Here is a 26367-nt window from a genome sequence, read left to right on the forward strand (position 1 = left end):
CTGGCAGTAATCAAGCACGGGTGTGGCAAGTGAAATTTAACTCAGCATTCCAAAAAATGTGGTTAATCACAGTTCATTAATGATTTAACAAAGGGGGGGTGGGGCAATTACTTTTTCACATAGGGCCAGGTAGGTTTGGACAGCTTTTTTCCCCTTAATAAATGAAATCATCATTTAAAAACTACATTTTGTATTTACTCAGGTTATCTTTGTGTAATATTAAAATTTGTTTGATGATCTCAATCACTTAACTGTGACAAATATGCAAAAAAAATAAAAAAACAGGAAGGGGCAAATACTTTTTCACGACACTGTAGTATCCCTTGTAAGTCGCTTTGGAAAAACAGCTCTGCTAAACAAATAAACAATGTAAATGTAGATAGACTTTAGCCTCACAAAGAGGAGGAGGAGAGGACTCATCATCCACTGTGCCACTGTGGATGCCCCTGGAATGCGTGGAGGCAATAGCATCAATTGGCTGTTGTAGAATCCTCCACCACCATGGCACCCATTGGACCGTATAACTTGGAACATTTAATAGCATTGCTCAGTGGTCTTCGGGATGACGGAGGAAACAAAAAACTCCCAATTGAAAGGCAAGGACAAAAACAAACCTTAGGGGGTCCAAGTCCCAGTGGCTGCCAACCCCTCTTGAGCATTCTACATAGATAGAAATACTTCAAATTAATAAAAGACAAAAGTCCTGTAACAGACTGGAAACCTGTTAATAAGCAGATGTAAAGAATAATGTGGCCACTGAGTCTATACATAGTGATGCTCCAGAACTCCACAATATCTTAGTTTCGTTAACTGTGAAAGGGCAGGAGAAGGATCTGTTTTGATGTACATTAGGGTGCCAGTAAAACAAATCAAATTTGCAACATTGTTACTTTTGATACAATGTTCAACCAGTAAAAACATTACTGCAGTAGTTATATGTATCATTTGTTCATAGCTCAAGAAGATTTTTTTCTTCATTAATGTTTTTCCCAAACATTGTTCTTAAAGGGAAATCTAAATAGTCAGCTGCTCAGCAAGATGTCATACTACTACTACTGCACAATATTCATAGACACCTGCCACACTATAAGAAGTATTTTACTTGCACACAGTCGATGCAAACATTATAAATACTAGTGGCCTTACCTAAAAGCAAAAAGATAGTCCACTGAAAATGCCTAACTTTCAAACTCATCTAATGGAGGAAAGTTAGTTTAGTACTGCCATGACATTGGAAGCAGGTGCACTTTATATAATTACCTGTTTTCACAGTAAAATTGCTGACAATAAGAACAGAAAAAGTTTTCCAAGAATAACTACCAACACACTCAAAATAAAAACTAGTATATATCACCAAAAGTCAGTTGTGAAGGACACAGATATAGAATCTTATTGCGCAACCATCAGCCATTTAAATATTTCGTAGAAAAAAAAAAATCCAGTTGATCGTTACATCAAAAGGATCAAAATCAGGTAAGACCTGAAAAATGCTGAGCTTTAATTTTACCACACCCGTCATCAGCACAATAGTGTACATCTGCAATACCAAAATCTTTGCAGTCAGGCTTTGTTTCATTCCAGGGTGCTTCCGACTTTTTTTTTTGGGCGAGACAAGGCAGTATTTCCAAAATCTATGGGATAAAAATGTAATTTTGTTTCAGTGCTAAGAAACACGATTTTCACCACGAAAAGATATACAAGAAAAAAAAAAAAAAAGCATCAGGAGAGCGATAACTGGCATATTACGTAGGAAGGAATTCTTTTTCACTGTTCATAAAGATTTTAAAATTATAAATTTAGATTCAACTGTAGGCCCTTATGAGCCTTTTCAAACCCCTCTTCTTTAAGCACTGCCTGCCAGTTTATTCATGATACCGATGGTTCATGAACACATTACAGGTATGCTTTTTACATGTTAATGTATGTAAGAAGCAAGGCAGTTTCCTGTCAAAAAAGAACTGCTTTTATTAAAAATACATTAAGGATAGTTAACCCATGCTCTGTTTTTAAGAACAGATATGAAAAATACTTCAACAGTTCTGTATGATGGTTTAAACTATGAAAACAGGGACTGGTTCGGGCAGTATTTACATCATGTGGATTTAAAACTGAGGAAACTGTCATGGCAACAATAAGGGAATGTTACTGCAGGGATCAAATAAGACAAATGCCACAAGTCTGAGTTGACGTCTCCCAAACAGTTGAGAGGCCAGCTAGCGGCGACGGAAAGCCCGTGAGATCCTCCAGGCATTAGGCTCCTCATAGCGATTGTAGAGTGGCTCCAGACGCTGCTGCTTCTTCTGCTTGCTGAGGCGGGTGGGGTCGGACACCTTGAAGAAGGCCGGTGCAAACTCCACCAGCCACCGCGGATCGATAGTGGTCACCTCTCGCATGTACTCCTTGGTGGTCAACACCAGTTCATGGTACACCACCCTGAAGCAGGGGCGGAACATCGAAAAAGGAAAGAAATGGAAAAGAATGATGTCATGACAGCAATCAATGACAAAATTTAAAATACGTCTACATGGTGTGACATTCAAACATTACACATCTTTTCCATAAATCATGTAATTTTATAGATTACTGAAAGGGAAAAATGTTGTATTTAATTAACACAATTGCATTACTTCTGTGGTATATGGCCTCATTAACCATAAGAACCCTGATATATCAGTAAGAGTTAAGAAGTCCCTCACCCACCATACATATACTGTCAAACTAGTGTTGTGCATGCTTCATAATGGGGGGATTATGAAAATAAATAAACTGTTAGCCTTTGTACTGGTTGCCTTCTACATGAAAACTTTGCTGTCCAACACATTCATGGTGTACAAATTTTCTCTTTAAGACAGACAGCTGAGTGTACAAAGACTTACAGAAGCTAGCTTTATTCACAGTGTGTACATCAATAAAAAGTGAAAACGAAAATGTCTGTCAGTCCACCATACTTATACTCTTGTCCAATGCAGGGTCATGGTGGTCTGAAGCATATCCCAAAAACAGAAGATACATGAACACCACAAACGACAACCTATCACAGGGTAGTCTTTCTCTTTCGCTCACACACAAAGGGCAGTTTAGAATAAAAACTGAATCAAATGTCTTTTGGATTCTGGGAGGAAATTGGGAAACTGTAGCACCTAGAAAAACCCCATCTATACATAGAAAAAACACGCAAATTCTGGACACACCAAGCTGGATTTAATCCCAGGTCTGAAACCACAGCTCAGAAGCTGTGTCCCAGTAGCACTAACTCACTTTGTCACTCGGGATATTTCCATTTAAAACTGCTTTTTAAAAAAAAAAAAAAAAAAAAAACTTTCTGAAGTGCATCTTTCTGTGTCCTTTACAGCAGTTGCATAATGACACACAAACTTAGGTGAAGATCATATAGTGAATCAGTAATATATCCCCACTGTACTCACCACTCAGGCTGGCGATTGAACAGTGCACTGGATGGGTGGATGTACACAACTTGCTGGTCAATCAGGGTGCGGTAACCCTCCTGGGGGTCCTTTTTGGCTGCGTTGCGAAAGAAGCCACTACATATGGCCTTCTGCACACGAACAGTAGCCTTTCCACAGGAAACCACATCTAGCTTGTGTCTGTAAGAACAACATGTTCCAATTGTAGACCTGGCAACTCATATTTCACATGTGCAAGTAATAATAAGTCCTTTCTCTAATACACTTACTCATAAGTATGTATAATGCAAAAAAAGAATAATTTACCACATAATTTATCACCTTTCCCTGGTGGCCAGTAGGCATACTTATAGCTCTATAAAAGTACTTTATTATGGTAGCCATTAGTCGACTGTCGTCTTTGTTTGTATCTGTTTTTCTTGTGTTATGCCTGTGTTAAAGCGTGCTGTATCACTGCGTGAGAATAGGGCTCTATAAAAATTAATTGAATTATTATAAACACATACAAAAGGGGGATTTTTTTTTAAACTGGGAGGCATGGTAGAATAGCAGGTAGCATAACAGGTAGCTCTGATGCCTCACAGTGTCTGGGCTGTGCAATCAAATGTAGCTTTAATCCCTATTCAGTCTCTGTGCAGTGCTAGCGTAGAACTCCATGAAGCTGGCCCTCCTAAACACAGCACAAATAGGGGGGAGGCATGACTGGTGCTACATTTTTGCCGTTATTGTTTTTGAGATATTCACAATTATTTTTTCCAGGCTATAAAGTCAGTCAGCCCCTTATAACTACTATACAGTACAAGTGCACAACTGAAAAGAGTATATAATAAACATTCTACTTACCGATCCATGATGCCAAGCATTTGTTTGCGAATGTCCTGGGCACGCCGCAGAGAGCGGGCCTGGATGAAGTTCTCGTAGCACCAAGGGTTGGAGAATTTGTTGTTTTTCCACGAGTTGTAGACGGCCAGTAGTGTGAGGTGATCACCTTCTGGCTGGTGGAACTTAGCCTTCTTTTGGTCTGCTAAGGCTTGCTTGTCCTGGCATGCACAGAAGCACAACCATGTTATACACAAAAGCTTTGTTTTGTACCAAATGTAACAAACAGGTAAAGTGACTGATCTGAGTAAAAAATACACTGTGGACACTGGTCTCTTTCAATTATCTGCAAGTGTATATAATAGACTCAACTGCTCAGGAGCTGCCTACCTTGGGCCTGTAGAACACATTTTGTACAGACAGCATGGACACGATGGTCAGCATTTCTTCGCTGCAGCCCAGGTGGACAGACATGATCAGCATCTTACACAGCATAGGCTCCAGCGGGAATTCCGCCATCTAAGACGGCAGAAACCAGAGAGTATCGATGAATTAACCTACGGTTCCCTGTTACATTGTAGCTTTCTCATTTAAAAGGTAATGGCACTCTTTTAGAAACATGGCAGGGACTTAACAGACTAGTAACAGATGTGACAGATACTCACCCTGCGGCCGAGGCGTGTCAGCAGTCCTTCATCATCTAGTGCCCCCAAGGTGTACAGCTGCTCCATAGCTGTAATCAGGGTCTCCATTGGTGGTGCGTCCATGAAGTCAAATGAAAGGAGGTCATTGATACCCATGGCCTGTGGAAAGGGGAGAGAAGCTTAGTTCTGAACAACTGACAGGTATACAACTCTTGTAACTCAAAAAACACGTAGGATCTCTGTTACAGCTTCGTGAACATGTTTAAGCCAGACCCAATAATTTTTTTTTAATGTAATCCTAAAACACTGAGCAACAAGCCACTTCAGAGAATTTTCAGCTGAAGAGCATTTACCACTTGGAAGGGGTACTGACAGAGGTATAACCTGTTACACCTATAGCTTAGTCTTAAACCGAGGTCACTGCCTGGATTAGTTCTTCTAAACATAACGATGAGAATGTCCCACCTGGAAAAGGATTTTATCTGTTCTTATCCCTATTATTAGCCCATTACCCCTCCCAGGCATTCTAAATTAAAAAAAAAAAAACAGACTTTTAATCCAACTTAAACAGTTACAGTATTAAATTTACCACACTATTCACTATTTCTTCTGCTGATGTAATGCACTCATATTGTGCGTCACTTTGAAGAAAAAAATCTCAAATAATTAAACGTATTGGTCATTTTGATTCCAATGAATGGCACAAGAAGCTTGTAAGCATGGACAGGGAATGTATAGAGGTAGGACTGGGATGATGAGAGAAGACACTACCTTCAGAGACAGCACTGTGCTGGCCAAGTTAGTCCTCTGAATCTCAGGCACATTGGTGGTCAGCATTTCATCTCTGTAGGCACGCTCAGTGTACAGCCTGTAGCACTTGCCTGGGCCCGTTCTCCCGGCACGACCTGCTCTTTGCTTAGCTTGAGCCTGTCAAAATGAACATTTAGGATTTTAGCTGTGCACCCTATAAAAACTGCCAATGTATTTTAGATATTACTTGTAATGTTTCAAAGGAAATCAGCTATATTACATTATCTATATATGGGGGAAATCTAATAACATTGTAACAATGTTTAGTAACTAAATCACATTTAGCAGTGGAGCTCTTAAGATTACTGAGTTACAACACGCCAAACACACTGAGCCCATGTGAAAAAAACCTGAAGGATTTACCTGAGAAATTGGTGTGACAACCAGCTGATCAATGCCAGTCTTGGAATTATACACTTTCTGCTTCACAAAGCCTGGGTCCACCACATAGTAGATCCCATCAATAGTCAGGGAAGTCTCTGCAATGTTGGTGGCAATGACAACCTGAAGAGCAAACAGTTTTACTCACACTGCCCATTTTATGGTGGAAAACAAAAAAATGGCCTGTGGCTCGCAACACGCAGCTGTTACCTTTCGGCTGCCAGGTGGGGCAGGGTCGAAGATCCGGGTCTGCATCTCACTTGGTAGGGCAGAGTAGACAGGTAGGATGATAAGCTCAGGGACGTCTGGCCCAAGGGATTTCATCCTTTCGTACAGGATCTCGCAGGCTGTATCAATCTCTTCTTGGCCTGTGAGGAACACCAGGATGTCGCCTGGCAGTGGAAGACAGTCATTGGTTTTTGGACACCAGTGGTAAAACACCTCACCCCATATTTAAAATAATGTACATTTCACAACCATAACCTTACTGTAGTACCCTTGACCTTGAATTACTTCCGTCAGAATATCCACTTGTATAAAAATGTAAATCTGCTTTTTCTCTTTGTGATCATTCCTACGATGCTTTGGAGAAATGCTAAATAAAAATAATTCTGATGAAGAAACCAGAAGTCTGTGTTACAGTACAACAGCCATATTTATATAGCAAGTGATCACTGCATGCACAAAGGCCACTGTCAAAAGACAAGGTTTATTCAATTCATTTTTTTGAGCACTATTCTCACACAGTGACAGTACTGAAGAAAGGATCAGAGACATAATACAAATAAAAGGTTGGCTATACATTAAATTAGTACACTATATTAATTATCAAAGTTATAAGTAAGCCAGGAGGAAAGCAATTTAAAAAAAGAAAAAAAAAACTCCCAACTGAAAGGGAGGAGAAAAAACACAACTCCGGAGGTCTAAGTGCCAGTGGCTGTGCACCCCTCCTGGGCATTCTAGACCAAACAAAAAAAAAAAAAAAAGACTTAAGCCAACTTAAACAGCTATAAAATAGATGCCAAGTCTATTTTAACAAATATGAAGCTGATGCTACATCCAAAGGCATCTAACAGTGACCTGCTTGCATATGCAAAGGTGATGAGGATTGTACCTGGTGGCTCAGTGAGGTGGATCTGCATGACTGTTATAAGGCTGGCATCCAGATAGTCGGTCTCTGGCTCCTTGGTATACAGCACCTCAACAGGATATGTGCGACCCGGAATGGTGAAGATTGGGGCCTCGTAGAAGTACTGGGAGAATTTTACTGCATCCAGTGTGGCAGACGTTACAATCAGTTTCATATCTGTACGTTTCTGTACAGTCTGAAAGAGACCAGGATACACACAGAGACCCATTGTCAATATTTTAACTATGAAGTGGCCACAATTTACATTTATTAACTGAGCAGGCGCTTTTCTCCAAAGCGACTTACAATGGATACTATGTAGCGTTACCAGCCCACACACTTTATTCACAAAGGTGACTTACACGGCTAGATACACTATTTACAATGGGTCACTCATCCATACATCAGTGAAACACACTCTCTGTCACTTACACACTATGGGGGAACCTGAATAGCATGTCTTTGGACTTTGGGAGGAAACCGGAGCACTCGGAGGAAACCCATGCAGACACGGGGAGGACATGCAAGCTCCAGACAGACCGAGCGGGGATTGAACCCACATCCTCTCGCACCACCCAGGCTCTGTGACACAGCAGCACTACTTGCTGTGCCACTGTGCTGCCCAAATTTCCCTCAAATCATGCTGACTGATGGTATACAGATGCCATCCACCAAACACAGAATTAAATCCTTAGGAGTCTGGAACAAGAGAGATGCTGGTAATGCAGGAGAAAGCAAAGCTCAAAAGAGAATTTCACACACTGAGCCAGATTTGAACCTATGTCTGAACACATAGCTGATGAGAACTGGGGGGGGGGTCCCGTACGTTTGGTTACATACAGGGAAGGTGTTACTACCATGTAACATGTTACTACATTCTGGTGGGCCAGGGTCGGGCCACAGCCATTGTCACTCCCACCCATACTGACAGCTACACCTTGAACAAAGTCTTCAACATGAAACAAGCAGCATTTGTAGCTAAGGAATGAAAACAAGAGACTGGCAGGAGCCTAGGCGAGATATTAGGAGTTTTTGTGCAGACTTTGGAATGTCTGGAAGGATGTCTTGCATATTTGATGCCTGAGAATCGTAGATGTTTAGTTTAAGGAAAAGCAGAGTTGTGCTGGATGCCTGATACTTCCTTCTTACAGTGAAGTCCCAGTTGTTTAATAATCGTCTGATGGCTGGGAAGCCACTTCTGTTTCTTTTGAGTAGCTCGATGTCAGGTACTTTTGTGTGTCTGACTATACAAGTCCAATTCCAAAAAAGCTGGGACAGTGTGGAAAATGATAATAACAAAAAGGAGTGATTTATAAATTTACTTTGACTTGTATTCAAACAAAAACAGTATAAATTCAAAGTATTTCATATTTTACCTGATGAACTGCATTGTTTTTTGAAGATATAAATTTATTCTGAAATTGATGTCTGCAACACGTTCTAAAAATGTTGGGACAGTCGAGTGTTTACCACTGTGTAACATTACAAAGTCTTTTAATAACACTGATTAAGCGTTTTGGGCACTGAAGACACCAGCTGGTTAAGTTTAGTAAGCAAATTTTCTCCCCATTCATCCATTATGCAGGTCTTCAGCTGCGCAATTGTAGGGGGTCTTCATTGCTGTATTTTGTGCTTCATAATGCGCCATACATTCTCAGAGACAGGTCAGGACTGCAGGCACGCCATTCTAATTCCTGCATTCTCTGCTTACACAGCCATGCACTTATATTCCAGGCAGAACGCGATCTGGCATTGTCCTGCTGGAAAATGCAGGGACGTCGCTGGAGAAGACGGCAACTGGATGACAACATACATTGCTCCAAAATTTGTAGAGATTTTTCTACATTAATGCTGCCCTCACAGATGTGCAAGTTACCTATGCCATGGGCACTGACAACCCCGTACCATGACAGACACTGACTCTTGGGCCTGACGCTGATAACAGCTTGGATGGCCCTTTTCCTCTTTGCTCTGGAGAACTATTTGAAACGTTGAATTGTCGGATCACAAAACACGATTCCACTGTGCTACTGTCCATCTCAGATGAGACTGAGCCCAGAAAAGTCGGTGTAACTTCTTCACAGTGTTGACATATGGCTTCTGCTTTGCATAATAAAGCCTTAACTTGCATTTGTGGATTCATTGGTATGCAGCATTTAATGCAGTATTCCCGAGCCCAGGTCATGAGATCTATTACAGACACACAATTTTTAAAACAGTAACGTCCGAAGGATTGGAAATAATGTGCATTAGGAAGTGGTTTTTGGCCTTGCCCTTTACGCACCGAGATTTGATTCCTTGAATCTCTTTATTATATTGTGCACTGTAGAGGGTGAAATGCCCAAAATTCTACCAATTTGACTGTGAGGATGTTCTCAAAGTGCTGAATTACTCATTGATGCATTTGTTAGCAAATAGGTGAGCCTTGACCCATCCTTGCTTCTGAGCAACTAAGCCTTTTTTGGAGGCTGTTAAAATACTACAACAGGATTGCCTTGCAGTATTTAACATCACCTGTTTCACATCACCTTGTAATTTCCATTTGTCACATCGTTATTAGTCTTAAACTACCCCATCCCACCTTTTTTGGAACGTGTTGCAGGCATCAATTTCAGAGTAAACATATCTTCAAACTATGCAGTTGATCAGATAAGACATGAAAATGTCTTAGCTTGTCTGTATACTGTTTTTGTTTGAATACAAGTCAAAGTAAATTTACAATCATTCCTTTTTATTTTTATTAGCATTTTCCATACTGTCCCAGCTTTTTTGGAATTGGGGTTGCACATGGGGAGGAGGAATAAACCTGCATTTAAATCCACCAACCATCATTCACTTCCTAAAGCTGACATAACCCTGAGTGTAATATATAAAAGTCAACACTTTGTCATGTGGAGACACTGAAAATGAACTAATTCTCTAAGCTCAAGATGTAAGCTCTTCCTGAGAAGACAAGCAAAGTTAAGCTGCAGGGTGATGGACATACCTTTTTGAGCAATCCAAAAAGGACATCTGTGTGGATAGTTCTCTCGTGGGCCTCGTCCAGCATGATGATGGCATACTGGCCCAAGTCCGGGTCAATCAGGCACTCCCTTAGCAACATACCATCTGTCATGTACTTGATCACAGTCTCGGGGCTAGTGCAGTCCTCAAAACGGATCGTGTATCCCACCTGAGGGAGAACAGGGGATGGGAAGTCGGCTGTTTTGATCAGATCAATGAAGGGCAAATCAACTCAGGTCTGTACAGTTTCACCTTTATGTCTGTGACAAAATGATGGACTCACTCCCAGAGGCAGAAGAAACATGGAGAAAAGTTAAAAGAAACTTGTAAATTACATACATCCACAACAAAGTTGAGAAGATCTGTTCCATAAGACTAACTAAAGATTTGACGGTTGTCCCATAAAACATAGATGCAGTACTATTACAGTGCAGATACGCAAGACCTATGTCCTAAGCATTTATTTTCCAATTATAAATGCAGTAATTATTGCACTGCTGCTATAGTGGCACTGTAGAGATTTTTTTTTTTCTGATCAGCCTACAGGAATGTAACAGAAAAGGTACACTCACCTCCTGCCCCAGACAACAACCATACTCCTCAGACACCCTCTTGGCCACAGACATGGCAGCCACACGACGAGGCTGGGTACAGCCAATCTTGCCACGGGTGGTATAACCCGCCTCTGCCAGGTACTGAGTAATCTGGGTGGTTTTTCCAGAGCCTGTTTCGCCAATCACAATCAGAATCTGGTTGTCGTGAACAGCCTGTGAAGTAAGAATATATTTATAGACACATGTATGTATGTATGTGTATAACATGTGTATGTATGAGTGTCTATAACATCATTAATCTCAAATGAAACTGAAGGGGTGCTTTCTTCCATTCAATGGATTATATTTTCATTGCGTAGGCAACTGGACAGAAAATTTTAAGTAAAGTCTTCAGTTCTGTCAATAGGCAGGAAAACATGTGCTTGGATCAGCAGAATTGGGGACAACTTTTTGTTCTTACTACTACATGAGACTCCCTACATTATTGCATCTAGTTAAAATACTTATATTTATTACAGATTCATGTGATACATATGTATAATGCATATTCTTTCTGCCTGACATTAACAAAATACTGGAGCATCTTAAATATCAAGACTGGGTATATTAAAATCATTAAAATATTAAGAATATTGTAAATATTAAAACTATCAAATATAAACCAAAGCATTCATCTTTGGTGTTTTTCATGCAGTTTTACCTTTTCATGGTTGATTCCTAGGAAAATATTTAAGAATTTTTCTTAAAATAATTTAAAAAAAATCTATTTCTTCAGCAAATCTTTTCCGTAATGTGCACGGTTTAGTACCAAAAACAGGTCTATAAGTAAAAGGCTTCCTTCACCATTCCAAGAGTTATTTTAAGCCTACATTTGTAATCAAGGTAAGAACAACTAATTTTCTGTTCCACTAGATTTTATGTTGAACTTTTTTTTGTCTATAAGGCAAAAATCGAGTCATTTGAGAAAATTTCATTTTTGCAGACTGACCGCAGACAGAACCCATACAAGCACAAACAGACTAGTGTATTTCGGAAGGGGCAAAAAGTGCTTCAGAAAAGACTAGAAAAACAAAAAAAAAAAAAAATTAATGATCAAATAAGAGCATTCAGAAACCAACATGAGACACAAAGCAGGCCCCATCTGAGACAAGATGACCAAGCAGGACCATTTAAGTGAGGGAGTAGATTCCTACTGACCTGGATGAGCTGCTCCTTCAGCTTATAAATGGGCAGGCTCTCCCTCTGCTCTAGGATAGACAACTGTGTCTTCTTGCCATAGGAGGCCTTGTTGCCACCAAATGCATGCTTCTTCCATTCAGGGATGTCATTAGGCATCATGCCAATGCCTCTCATGTTAGCTGCAATCTGCCGTCCATCAGCTGCAAGTATGTGAGAGAGGGATAAGAAAGGGCCAGACCCAGGGTCAGACAGGGAAATCAGTCCAACACTGGCGCCTGGGGACACAATGTGCCGCCATGGGCTCTGATAGGACGGTGACTGACTACTTCTGCCTAAGACTGGCCTTCCGGAATTCAAATCCCCATCTCCAGTCCATTTCCACCACAGTTACTACACATTTGGAGAAACACAAAAAATACATTCCAGTTTTATAAATAGTGAGCAAAAATTGTTGTTGTTCTTCAATGGAAATCCATGTTCCCTCATGAAGGCAGAATATTTAACTGAGAAGGTAGATTGCTACTGACCTGGATTTTTTATTGCATAAATGTAATAATACTATGCCCAACACATAAATATCACATCAAAGTCTGTATGAAGAACACAAGAGCACAAAAAAACTGCATACTATCATAATGAACCCTTACATTTATAATATTCTTCCTTTATCTAGCATTTAGTGTGAAGTACTATGTACATTAACAGTACTTTTAATCTGTGTACACCAGAAACACATCACTCAGTATTCGGAAAACTACTGTAAGGTAAGTGGATATGCAACTGGGACACAAAATTGTCTGCTTTCCTGTTTGGAATAACGCCTAAACACAGTATTTACAAACAAAGGCTGGTGACTCAAAAAAAATTGGGAATTAAGTAACTGCCTGCTGACACATAATTAAAATAAGCAAGAAGTGAACAGTACAGTCTTAAAAATATGTATTACAACAGATTAAACTAAATCTAGCATACCAGAGTACTATCACATGAGATGTCTGAGGCAATACTCATCATTCATTGCATAAGTAAAAAGAGTCAAAGCCAAAGCCTCACCATCGGGCAGGGGATCCACCCAGTGTTTGTTGAGGCCCATGGGGATGGAGTCCATCTCAGCTTCTCTCTGGGCCTGCTTCATCTCCCGCCGCTCTTTGGCCAATGCACTCTGCATCATGGCTGCCTGGGACAAGGAGCCATCTGGGTTCTGAGAGAGAAAAATCAGTACAGAACATCGTGGCTCATCAGTACACATCTACAAGGTTGCAATGAAAAAATCTAAGAAACACAGGCTTATTAATTATTTAATAAGACAACTGCAAAAGTTTTCTAAAACAATAAAATAACTGCATTAGTGTATCACTCTCAAATATTAATCTAAAGAACAATCTGAAGAAAAATGTGATGTCACAAAAAGTACAGGCAAAAATTTGCTGGTGTTTAAGTTGTCCTGACCAATATCCTCTAAAACCACCAATAACTAATTTTGTACCTTAACAGTAAACGTCTGTCAATTAAATTAATCACACAGCAATCTTCTCCAGAAGTTTAAAAAAGTAATCACATCGACTACATCGAGAACTTCCATGCTTTGTGCTCAGCTGTGTGTGAGGAATCAGCTGGTGATGCCAGTGAAGAGAAAGGCCCACCTTCACAATTTTCACAGGGCTCATATCCATGCTCTGTTTGGTGTGTCCCCGCAGAAAAGGGGGTTCCTCCTCCACCAGCTCAATCTCCAGGTCTTCATCTGTAAAAGGACCAAACATGTGGGTCCAACAGTCATAACACTATTATACATTTACATACATGGAGATGAATCAGTACAGGAGGCTAATGAAAGACCCTGTCTTGTGGTACAGGGAGACATCAGAAGGACAAAAGTTGGTGGTGGATTTCTGCCACGTGAGGAGCACCAGACACCTGTCAACATAAAGGAGGAGGAAGTGGAGATGGTGCAGAACTACAAGTACCTAGGGGTCCACCTCAACAACAAACTGGACTGGTCAGACAATACAGTAGTCGTGTACAGGAAAGGTCAGAGCAGACTGTACTTTTTGAGGATGTTCAGGTCCTTTGATGTGTGCAGCAAGCTGCTGGAGATGTTCTACCAGTCTGCTGTGGCCTGCTAAAGAAGCAGACTTAGTGAGATCAAACACCTGAATAAATTCATATAGAAAGTCAGCTCCATCACACAACTGACCATGGATCCTCTGGAGGCAGTGGCAGAGATAGATAGTTATGCCAACAACCCCTCTTGGAGCATAAGCCACCGACCGGTACTCTCAGGGCGTCTCTGACCTGAGTCAGTCTCTCCAGCCGCCCCAGGTATGGCTCATCCTCTTGACATCTGCCTCCAAGTCATGGTGCCAAGTATTTCTTACATTTACATTTATTTATTTAGCAGATGCTTTTCTCCAAAGTGACTCACAATGAACTCTATGTAGTGTTACCAGTCCACACACATTCACCAAGGTGACTTACACTGCCACATAGACTACGTACAAAGGCTCACAACTAAACATAAGTGGAACACACTCTCTCTGTCACTTACACACTATGGGTGAACCCGAACAGCATGTCTTTGGACTGTTCGAGGAAACCTACACAGACACTGGAGAACGTGCAAACTCCACACAGACTGAGCGGAGATCGAACCCATGTCTTCTCACACCACCCAGGTGTTGAGACAGCAGTGCTACTTGCTGTACCACCGTGCTGCCCATGGTGGGGCGGACTGGAGGGTCACAGTTGGACGGCCTCTTCTCCTCTTCCCCTGGAGATTCCATGTGAGGGCTTGTCTAGTAATGCTAGAGGCTGGTCCACAAAGGGTGTGGCCTATCCATCTCCAACATCAGTGGCAGGGAGGATGGTGAAATTGAAGGGCATCATGACCAATTCTGCCCATACCCATTATAGACAACAGACATTATAGAGTGGAGCATTATAGACATTAACCTGGAGCGCCTCCTCCGCAAACTGCCACCTTAACGTGGTGGAGGGGTTTGAGTGCCTGAATGATCTCAGGAGCTATGCTGCCTGGGGCTACATGCCCCTGGTAGGGTCTTCCAAGGCAAACAGGTCCTGGGTGACAGACGTGCTGGAAAGCGCTCCCACTGGGGACTCTGTCGTTATACTGGGGGACTTTAACGCCCACGTGGGCAGCGACAGTGATACCTGGAGGGGCGTGATTAGGAGGAACGGCCTCCCTGATCTGAACCCGAGTGGTGAGTTGTTATTGGATTTCTGTGCTAGTCACGGTTTGTCCATAACGAACACCATGTTTATGCATAAGGATGTCCATCAGTGCACTTGGCACCAGGACACCCTAGGTCGGAGGTCGATGATCGACTTTGTAGTCGTTTCTTCTGATCTTCAGCCATATGTCTTGGACACTCGGGTGAAGAGAGAGGCTGAGCTGTCAACTGATCACCACCTGATGGTGAGTTGGATTCGATGGCGGGGGAAAAAGCTGGACAGACCTGGCAGGCCCAAACGCATAGTGAGGGTCTGTTGGGAACATTTGGCGGAGGCCCCTGTCAGAGAGGTCTTCAACTCCCACCTCTGACAGAGCTTCAACCAGGTCCCGAGGGAGACTGGGGACATTGAGGCGGTTCGGAGCTGCGGCCGTAAAGTCTCCGGTGCCTGTCGCGGCGGCAACCCCGAACACGGTGGTGGACACCGGAGGTAAGGGATGCCGTCAAGCTGAAGAAAGAGTTCTATCGGGCCTGGCTGGCTCATGGGACTCCTGAAGCAGCTGACGGGTACCGGCGGGCCAGACGGAGCGCGGCTCTGGCAGTCGCCGCGGCAAAAACTCAGGCCTGGGAGGAGTTTGGTGAGGCCATGGAGGAAGACTTTCGGTCGGCTTCAAAGAGATTCTGGCAAACCGTCCGGCGACTCAGAGGGGGGAAGCAGTGTTCCGCCAACACTGTTTACAGTGGAAGTGGTGCGCTGCTGACCTCAACTGAGGATGTCCTCGGGCGGTGGAAGGAGTGCTTTGAGGATCTCCTCAATCCCTCCGACACGCCTTCCGTAGAGGAAGCTGAGGCCGGGGACTCGGAGGGGGGAGTCGTCCATTACCTTGGCTGAAGTTGCTGAGGTAGTCAAAAAACTCCTCGGTGGTAAAGCTCCGGGGGTGGATGAGATCCGCCCCGAGTTTCTCAAGTCTCTGGATGTTGTGGGGCTGTCTTGGCTGACACGCCCCTCGTGGAGTTCGGGGACGGTGCCTCTAGACTGGCAGACCGGGGTGGTGGTCCCTCTTTTTAAGAAGGGGGACCGGAGATTGTGTTCCAACTATAGGGGGATCACACTCCTTAGCCTCCCTGGGAAAGTCTATGCCGGAGTACTGGAGAGGAGAATCCGACCGATAGTCGAACCTCGGATTCAGGAGGAGCAATGCGGTTTTCGCCCTGGCCGTGGAACACTGGACCAGCTCTATACCCTCACTAGGGTGTTGGAGGGTTCGTGGGAGTTTGCCCAACCAGTCCATATGTGTTTTGTGGACCTGGAGAAGGCGTTCGACCGTGTCCCTCGTGGCATCCTGTGGGAGGTACTTCGGGATTATGGGGTTCAGGGCTCGCTGCTACGGGCTGTTCGTTCCCTGTATGACCGGAGCAGGAGCTTGGTTCGCATTGCCGGCAGTAAGTCAGACCTGTTCCCGGTCCATGTTGGACTCCGCCAGGGCTGCCCTTTGTCAACGATTCTCTTCATTATTTTCATGGACAGAATTTCTAGGCACAGCCAGGGAACGGAGGGTGTCCGTTTTGGTGGCCGCAGGATCTCGTCTCTGCTTTTTGCGGACGATGTGGTCCTGTTGGCTTCATCGAATCAAGACTTACCGCGTGCACTGGAGAGGCTTGCAGCCGAGTGCGAAGCGACGGGGATAAGAATCAGCACCTCCAAATCCGAGGCCATGGTTCTCAGTCGGAAAAAGGTGGACTGCCCCCTCCGGGTTAGGGGGGAGCTCCTCCCTCAAGTGGAGGAGTTTAAGTATCTCGGGGTCTTGCTCACGAGTGAGGGAAAAATGGAGCAGCAGGTTGACAGACGGATCGGTGCGGTGTCCGCAGTAATGCGGTCATTGTACCGGTCTGTTGTGGTGAAGAGGGAGCTGAGTCGTAAGGCGAAGCTCTCAATTTACCGGTCGATCTACGTTCCTACCCTCACCTATGGTCATGAACTCTGGATCATGACCGAAAGAATGAGATCGTGGATACAAGCAGCAGAAATGAGTTTCCTCCGCAGAGTGGCTGGGCGCACCCTTAGGGATAGGGTGAGGAGCTCAGTCACCTGGGAGGAGCTCGGAGTAGAGCCGCTGCTCCTCCGCATCGAGAGGAGCCAGTTGAGGTGGCTCGGGCATCTGTTCCGGATGCCTCCTGGACGCCTCCCTGGGGAGGTGTTCCGGGCATGTCCCACTAGGAGGAGGCCTCGGGGCAGACCCAGGACACGTTGGAGAGACTACGTCTCCCAGCTGGCCTGGGAACGCCTTGGGGTTCCCCCAGAAGAGCTGGAGGAGGTGTGCGGGGAGAGGGAAGTCTGGGGGGCTCTGCTTAGACTACTGCCCCTGCGACCCAGTCCCGGATAAGCGGAGGAAGATGGAATGGATGGAACCTGGAGCGCTTTTAGCCACCGGTTCATTCCACCACGGTGTGCCAGGTAGTGCTACTGGGGTCTTTTCTGCTAGCTACCACCAGGGAACATAATGCCTCTTCCTCCTGATGCAGCTCTCCAGCCCAAATTTGAGTCAGAATAGTTTGTCAGGTGTTAATTGCAGTTAATGGTATACTGTACCTGCTAATGTGCAGCTTGTCGCGAGTCTTTGTGTAGTATCTACATGCCTCTGTATGAAACTGAATTTCCCTCCAGGGATCAATGAAGTACCTATCTGAAAGCACTACAGCTCACTCTTTTCACTGTTATTCATAGACTGTCTCTCTTTAGTCCTATATTTAAAGTCATCTGGGAGTGAAAATTTTCTGTAAGGCCACACCCACCTTCTTCATCGTCCACTTTAGGGAGAATGCCAGTCTCCTCATCAAAATCGGGGAACTCTTCCTTAGAAAGGACGTTGGCAGCAATCATCTGAAGACAGAGATAGCAAATATAAAACAGTCAAGCATTTAATTATTCACAACTATTTCGACAAAAAGAGAGAAGCAATAAAATACTGTAGTTGAAGGACAATGTCCCAATTACCAGAGTTGGCGCCCGAGGTTTGGGTCGGCCGGGCACTCGGCCCCGACCACCGCCCAAATCACAATGCACCGGCCCCTTACGGTTTCTCCGGCAGGTGGTGAGCCCACCGAAGCCGAGATACTTAAACTCCTCCACCTGAGGGAGCAACTCCCCCCTAACCCGGAGGGGGCAATCCACCTTTTTCCGACTGAGAACCATGGCCTCGGATTTGGAGGTGCTGATTCTCATCCCCGCCGCTTCGCACTCGGCTGCAAACCTCCCCAGTGCACGCTGCAAGTCTTGACTTGATGAAGCCAACAGGACCCCCTCCGGGTTAGGGGGGAGTTGCTCCCTCAGGTGGAGGAGTTTAAGTATCTCGGGGTCTTGTTCACGAGTGAGGGAAAAATGGAGCGGCAGGTTGACAGACGGATCGGTGCGGCGTCCGCAGTTATGCGGTCATTGTACCGGTCTGTTGTGGTGAAGAGGGAGCTGAGTCGTAAGGCGAAGCTCTCAATTTACCGGTCGATCTACGTTCCTACCCTCACCTATGGTCATGAACTCTGGATTATGACCGAAAGAATGAGATCGCGGATACAAGCGGCAGAAATGAGTTTCCTCCGCAGAGTGGCTGGGCGCACCCTTAGGGATAGGGTGAGGAGCTCGGTCACCCGGGAGGAGCTCGGAGTAGAGCCGCTGCTCCTCCGCATTGAGAGGAGCCAGTTGAGGTGGCTCGGGCATCTGTTCCGGATGCCTCCTGGACGCCTCCCTGGGGAGGTGTTCCGGGCTTGTCCCACTGGGAGGAGGCCTCGGGGCAGACCCAGGACACGTTGGAGAGACTATGTCTCCCAACTGGCCTGGGAACGCCTTGGGGTTCCCCCAGAGGAACTGGAGGAGGTGTGCGGGGAGAGGGAAGTCTGGAGGACTCTGCTCGGACTGCTGCCCCCGCGACCCGGCCCCAGATAAAAGCGGAGGAAGATGGATGGATGGATGGATGGATGGATGAAGGACAATGTTAACTACCCTCAGGTTCTGAAACTAAATGCTGTCCTCCAGTGGACAATGACAATTTATTTTAAATTTCACTATTTAGCATTTATTTTATATTTTAGCTCTTTCCAACAACAAAAAGTATTTGCCACTTAAGACAAATGGATTTTAGAGAAGTAATAAAGGCAAAGTATATGATCAATGTTATAATAGCAAGGATTCTTGGGAACCTTGAATCTGCAACTTTTTTCTTTAAAACAAAGTGGATTCTAGTCTGACTGACCTGCTTGATTTCCCATTTCTCTGGATCCGAGATCTTGGTGAGCCTCTTACGTTCCAGGGTGTCATCTTCCACTTCAGGAGCATGGCCAAGGTTGAAGTTGGTGGGCCGGTCAGGGTTCCTCATGGCAGTCTCCTCACTACCCTCACTTCCCATATTGCGGCGTCGGTTAGGATTCAAATCCTCCCCCGTGTCCTGGTCCACATCCTAGCAGATTGAACAAATGAATTGTGTCATAATCCACAGTGAAATTCAGGATGAAAACCTGCTGAGAGAAAAGTGTAGATGCATGTCTTTTAGCTACATATACATATGATCACACAGAAACATCAAGTGAAGAAAACTGTTTGATAGAATGTGGTTTTTTGCATTCTCATTTCATTCTGATTTTTTGCTAACCCTGACCTTAAGGACCTTACTGGCATGAAATTAGAATAATTTTGCCAACTGTTGTACATTGTGTTGCATGTTTTGTTTTTTGGAATTAGAATGTCAACTGATTCTTTTGAATCTGTCAGCCACTATGGTTCTTCTGTAAGCCTCAACAAGAGTAGGGCACTGGAGGTTTCCTTTTACTAAAACAGTGACAAATGATAATGTTCAGCTATGATAATGTTATAGCATTTTTTTCTATTTTGTGAACTTATTTGTCATGTATTATAAATGTAACTTCTAAATACTGCCTACATATTTTCTTAATTATATACGAAAGACTGATTTTTTTAGAATTTGCTAATTTTCCTCCTTATGGCTCACAGGTACATCTTACTCAAATCAGCATTCTGGTTTAACAAACCTGAAGTCTGTGACTTTTACAACAGGACATGAAATCGAAACGGCTGAATAATACACATATACTTTCAGTTTTTAAACGTTTAGGCTTTAAAAACTAAAAAAGTGTTCTGTTGCATCCTGGAAGTATAGGGCAAATGCGAAGGTAAATCCCCCAGACAACACTGTATTACACTACGACCAAGAACCACAAGAACGACCCGCCCCAACTAAAAAACAGAGTAACAAACAAAATACAATTTATTACAAAAAAACTGGAAATCGTTTGTGTCTTTGAAAAATTGTAAGTTGAATGTTCCTAGCATGTGAAATCAGGGTACTTTTGGCACATCCACCCTGACCAAACCTTTTAACAGGTACACACACTATACTGCCTACACAAGCACCTTCACTTCACACATCTGTTGTCTTTCTTTTGTGTCGAACGATGTCAATGTAACCCCCAGGTTTGTACCCAACCTCTTGCTGCAGTACCCTTCATTCAAGCTTAACTGACAACGCTTTTTACTTTTACCCAGAGTAACTTTACGGACAAAAACTATTGCTTTTATCTGAACATTCTCTGTTCTGAAAATGAGTGGGAAATATGCAGTCAACCCTTCATGTTCACATACTTTTCACATAGTTTAATTCCCAGAGAAGTTTCTTATTTTGCCATTTTCTTTTCAAATTTGATTTGCGCTGGCAGCACGTAGGGTTGCAATAGTAAACAAAGGCTTATGTCAGGACACCCTGTGCTATAGCTTTTCTTCCATTAAATGTGGGGCTGCTGAAGGTCAGCAGTGCTACAGATATGGTTAAAATTAATGACTCACTGGAGAGGAGCATAAATATGATAGGGGAATTACAAAATGTCTTTGAGCCCTAACAGCAACTGTATAAGGAGCTGAAGGAGCAGAGGAGTCAGTGTTACAAAATTTTTGAGAAAGCTGCCTCACCGTTCTAAATCGAAGACTTAAACTCAACCTTTGGGACAAGTTTGTGAACCTCTCGGAATTACCTGCATTTCCACATGAGAACCTGTTGAAGAATATTACAAATTCCAGAGGGTTCACAAACCTTTTCTCACTAGTGCACTAAAAAAAACAGCAGGTAGTGTTGTGGTTAGAGCTTGTGCCTCGCACTTGCATGAGCCAAGTTCATGCCCCACCTATTGCTATGGTATCCCTGAATGAGATATACCAAAAATTGTTCCAGAAAAAAAGTTACTTAGCTGTATAAACTGAACAGATCATTTAAACCATAAAATTTTGACAAAAACACCAGCTAATTGAAGAATGCAAATGTAACATCACGGTTAATGTTTTTTACCCTTTGTGGACTCAAAGATAGTGCTCAGAACTTAGTACTTATGCATAAGTACATGTTCAATAACTCAATACTTAAAATCCACTTGGGGGGAAAAATGGTTTAAGTGACTCACCTTCATGCTAAGGCTAGTTTTGGAGCCAGTGAAAGACAGAACTTTAACCTTGACCCTTTGTCCTTTGCTGACAACATCTGCTACATTGGCCACACGTCCTTCTCTCCTGAGCTCTGAGATGTGCACCAGCCCTTCCCACCGTTTCCTGCCATGACAAAAAGGTACATGTACTCTCAAATGGATGCTGCCCTAAAAGTAAGATGAATTACTATGAATTTTTAGCAGACAGAAACAGATAAAAAAATGTATTAAAAACATGTTTAATTCATTTGCCTAAAAGGAAACAGTATCTTCAGAGAGAGCAGAATTTCCCACTCATTTTGAGAGCAGCGAGAGGGACAGGGACATAGTAAACACACAAGCACCGAAGCCCTGGCCTACTGACCTTAGACCCTCAAGCTGCACAAAGCAGCCAAACTGCATGATGCTGGTGACCTTGCCATTATAGATGTCACCAACAGAAGGCTCCTCAGGAGGGGGTCGGTCCACGTGCTTGTCCTTCCAGCGGTCCACAACCCTCTCCTTTTCCCATCGTGGGCTGGGGGAGCGGCTGCGGGACCGCCTGCGGGAGGAACGGCCCTTGTATCGGTCCCGAGAGCGAGACCTAGAGAATGAGCGATGACGGTGCCTCTTGTCATGGTCTCTGTCACGGCCTCGACTCCTGCTTCTGCTCCTGCTCCTTCTCCTCCTTTTACTACCTTCATCAGACCTATACAAAAAGAACACAATATCAGATGTGCAGATAAGATGTTACACTGAAAGGTACTCTACTGGCACTGCTTACTGAGCCCATGCTTTCTACATAATGTGTATATAGTTTGGGTAAACAATACGAAAACAGGAGCAGACAGCCTATGCAGGAGGGTCTATGAACATCACTGGCCTGTTCCCTTCACCTGCGCTTGCTGGACTTGGTGTTGGTGCTGCTTACACTGGGCATTAACATCTCCAACTCCTTCATGGCATCAGCAGCCACCTTCACGTCATCCTCATCCAGCATGGTCTACAGTAAGCACAACAAAGGGCAATACTCCCAGCTGCACCACAATAACAAATGCAAGGTATAATACAGTATTAACACCGTTATTAAACTCAAGATCTGTAACATTCCAAAAGGAAAAATACTGTGTGATTAAGACTGATATTTGTCTTTTTACCACATAAATGCTCTAATACATTATCACTCACTCTGGTCAGAGGATTGTCTGGCCGGCAAAGTGCAGGAAACATCTCCTTCAGCTTATCCCTCTCACTCTTTGGCCTGACCATGGGCTCTTGACACACAGCAACACAGGAAGAGTTCATTTAAAATGTATGACGTGAGCTAAGTGCTTAGTTTGTTACTAGTCTGAAGACACCATAGATCCCTTCTCTCTCAGGGGAATCCTTACACAAAACAAAAAGCTAAGAGATTAGATTAAACAAAGCAATTCTGTCAGTTCAGATGGTAATATAAAAAAAAAGTGAGGTAACATCTGCGCAGCAGACATGCCTACATTTCTCAAAGAATGAAGAATAGCGTTGACTTTCAAAAATATTTATTTCCTAAGAGATGACCCATTTACATTGTTCAATATTTAATTGTGCGGTGAGTTACACTCATGACGTAAGGTTCCACCCTTTAACCCAAAATTAAAGTTGTCGTGAATAGATGGATTTAACCTGAGAAAAACCACACAGCCACTTTAATAAAGATTAATAAAATGTGACACAGTTGCAACCGTTACTGAACATCAAAACCTTAAATATCAAACGTCCCAAACCCAAAAGTACAACCAACACCTGTCTAAGTCTGAAACATTATAAGTGCACCTTAAAAGTTACTAAAGAACAGTTACTAGAAAACAGTTTACCTTTGCTTGTAGATGCTTTTGCTGGCGGTCTCATAGTCTGAATGAGTCTAAGCAAATTGCTGATTAGAGAATCCTGTAAATGAGCAATTGAAGTGTTTATTAAACACGAGCTCCATATTGCAGGGAAAACATACATCGATGTGCACCTACTGTCAACAAGCACATTCCCTAAACAGGTGCACGGAGGTCCCACACCAGTCTGAGAAGCACACCATGGGTGCAACGCCAGTGTTTTGCAGGGCAGCCAATCGATTGCACACACTTTACAGGCAATTTATAGTCACCAGTTAACTTGCAACCAGTGCTGTGGAGTTGAGTCGGAAGCAAGCATGGGGTTACTGGAGTTGGAAAAAATGTACCGACTCTGACCAAATGTACTGTATATGCCGGAGTAGAAGTCGACCCCCAAAAATCAGAGATGTAATATATGTTTAGACATATATTTCCAGGATAAGTCAACCCCCAAAATAATGTGCAACTTTTGGGCAGTGCTGTGGAGTCTGAAGCAATTGTTGGATTACTGGAGTTGGAGGTTTTGTGTACTGACTCCACAGCCCTGCCTGCAACGCGGATCTTTGGACTGCGGGGAGACACCAAATCAGTGGACGTGTATAACGCCCAAGTGTACAAGATATTGGTAACACTTTAGAATAGTGTTCCATACTTTCTAGGTAGTTAATAGGTAGATATGCAGGAACTAATGCAGAACTAATGGGTAGTACTACATTAACACTGCAGTTACTACTGATAACGAATAAGGAAGAGTGATTAATCAGTAGATGTTTGGGGAAAATCACAATTAGATAATTATTAATAACTATTAAATGCTGTATGCCTCCTCCAGTACACACATTAACTGAGGCTCATTAAAAGTAACTATGAATTAACTACTAATCAAGTCACATACAATTACCTATGGCAAAAAACAGGCAATATATGGTCCTGTTAATTAGTAATAATACAATTTTAAGATTACTCTTTTACTTCAGGAAGTTGGTCAGAGTATTTTGAACCTTGTATGTCCCCATCACCAGACTAAGGGGGGTGTGGTGGTGCAGTGAGTTTGACCGGTGCCTCGCTGTGTGACGGGTCTAGGGTTAAAGTCCTGCTTATGTGTGTGTGAGCAGTAACTGCAGTGTTAATGTAGCACTACCAATTAATGTTGCCGGGTAGGCTCCGGTTCCCCGTGACCCCGTATGGGACAAGCGGTTCTGAAAATGTGTGTGTGTGTATGTACTGCATAACAACCTATTGACTACCTATGAAGTATGGAACAGTATTCTAAAGTGTTGCCAACACATCATTCCTTGCGAGATGTACAACAGGATGTGACACATCAGAAGGAAATACTCACTGTGAATTCAGCTCCATTTTTCAGCAAAGCCATTTTGAATGCATCAAAAGTTGGGTTCTTCTCAGCAAGGCTGATTACAAACTCAGCTGTGGGTAGAGCACACGCACGACACGGTTAGTGAGAGGAACACATCCAAAACAGAAGTGCCAGTGAAACGGGATACACTGTTTTTCTTTTTTTATTGAACAATTCAAACATTCATAACACAAAAGCTTTAATCCAGATCAATCAAACCCAGCCAAGGGGAAGTAAACAAAAAAAAAAAAGTAAATAAAAATAAACACACAAAACATTAAAACACTCCAATAACCAGACATATGAACAGCTTAAAAATTACAATAATGTAGTCTAATGGCCTTATTACACTCCGATAATGAATTTAAGCAGTATATACACTAAGAAAAAGAATTTTTTTTAAATTAGCAAATTTGGACCTGTGTATGATATTTGACTAAAATTATTAACAAATTAATGATATTAAATTATGTTTCTCTGTCCTTTTCAAAATGTAAATATACACAGTTACGTATTCATGCAGTGCAAACTAAGCAAAATCCTTACACAATTCATCGATGATAAATAAACTGAGACATCTCTCGACCACAGCTTTTTGGTGTAACAACAGTGCTGAGTGCCAGGTGAGCCACACACGACACGGTGTCTGGATGCAGGTTGTAATACACAAAGAACAACTGACATCATCCCTCAATCAATGATCTCATGATTTTTCCAGAACGCTGGTGGCACTCAGGACCCAGTCACCACCATCACACAGTGCAAGAAGTACTGCTTTTTCAAAGCCCAGAGCATTTTACTCTCTTTCCCTCACTAGTCCAGGGTCAGAGGAAGATCTGATGTTTTTTTTCCCCAAGATGATTTCCGACAGCACTCTCTGCTCTGCGGCCCATCATCAGACCGAGCTGTGTGTGTGTGTGTGTGTGTGTGTGTGTGTGTGTGAGAACCTGGCCCGGCCCCTGCGCATACTGTACTCACCGAGGTCTTTATCGTTGATTCCCAGGTGATTATCCAGTTCCGTACACACTTTTGAGACTAAAGACAGGTATTCCAGCTTCTTTAGCTCATCTTCCCCCACGTCCACCATTTTTGCCGTCACGCTCACGGCTAACCAGACCTAGCTTAACCGTAACTGCTGTTCTCTTTACTAACTGCAGCACCAAGACGTGCTTCTGAGACCAAAACTAAAAACTTCGTTTCACCACATATATAGTCATATTTAGATTAAAGCGACTCTCGTTTTGTAAACTGAACTTCAACTGTATATATAAAATAACTACATCTAAAGCTATCGGCGGTTGTCACACTAACTTACGCATTGAGCGTAACACGTACAACGTATGATGCGTAAAGTATCGCGAGTGACGTAAAATTGGTGTTTGAAAAAAATCTACACCGCCATCTGGTGTCTCGGAGTCTCTCGTTGACTCGCTTGCAAAGAAATGATTTTAATGGTTCTTTTTTCGGTTTTCCCTGTACCTGGTTTCAAAAAGGAATTTCCCCTGTTAAGGTTTAATATTACAGCATTTTATTCACTCTGAAAAATGTATTAGCTCT

At 43.2% G+C, this 26367-nt stretch overlaps 1 protein-coding gene across 1 annotated transcript; it reads right to left on the bottom strand.

The window, feature by feature from the left end:
- Window positions 1-448: 448 nt before the first annotated feature.
- On the bottom strand, window positions 449-26129 carry dhx8 (DEAH (Asp-Glu-Ala-His) box polypeptide 8). Its single transcript, XM_018739757.2, has 23 exons — window positions 25789-26129; window positions 24796-24881; window positions 23442-23514; window positions 22777-22862; window positions 22485-22591; window positions 21974-22297; window positions 21589-21733; window positions 19377-19580; window positions 17926-18013; window positions 13588-13685; window positions 12998-13145; window positions 11963-12144; window positions 10784-10978; window positions 10195-10380; window positions 7194-7404; window positions 6290-6471; window positions 6062-6202; window positions 5660-5815; window positions 4910-5047; window positions 4635-4763; window positions 4269-4465; window positions 3426-3605; window positions 449-2433 (listed from the first exon to the last, which is right to left on the bottom strand). Exons 1-23 carry the CDS (start codon window positions 25895-25897, stop codon window positions 2214-2216), a joined length of 3585 nt encoding a protein of 1194 aa, XP_018595273.2. The 5' UTR covers window positions 25898-26129; the 3' UTR covers window positions 449-2213.
- Between the last annotated feature and the right edge of the window lie 238 nt (window positions 26130-26367).

This window comes from Scleropages formosus, chromosome 7 (genome assembly GCF_900964775.1).
Source record: "Scleropages formosus chromosome 7, fSclFor1.1, whole genome shotgun sequence".
Classification (NCBI taxonomy): domain Eukaryota; kingdom Metazoa; phylum Chordata; class Actinopteri; order Osteoglossiformes; family Osteoglossidae; genus Scleropages; species Scleropages formosus.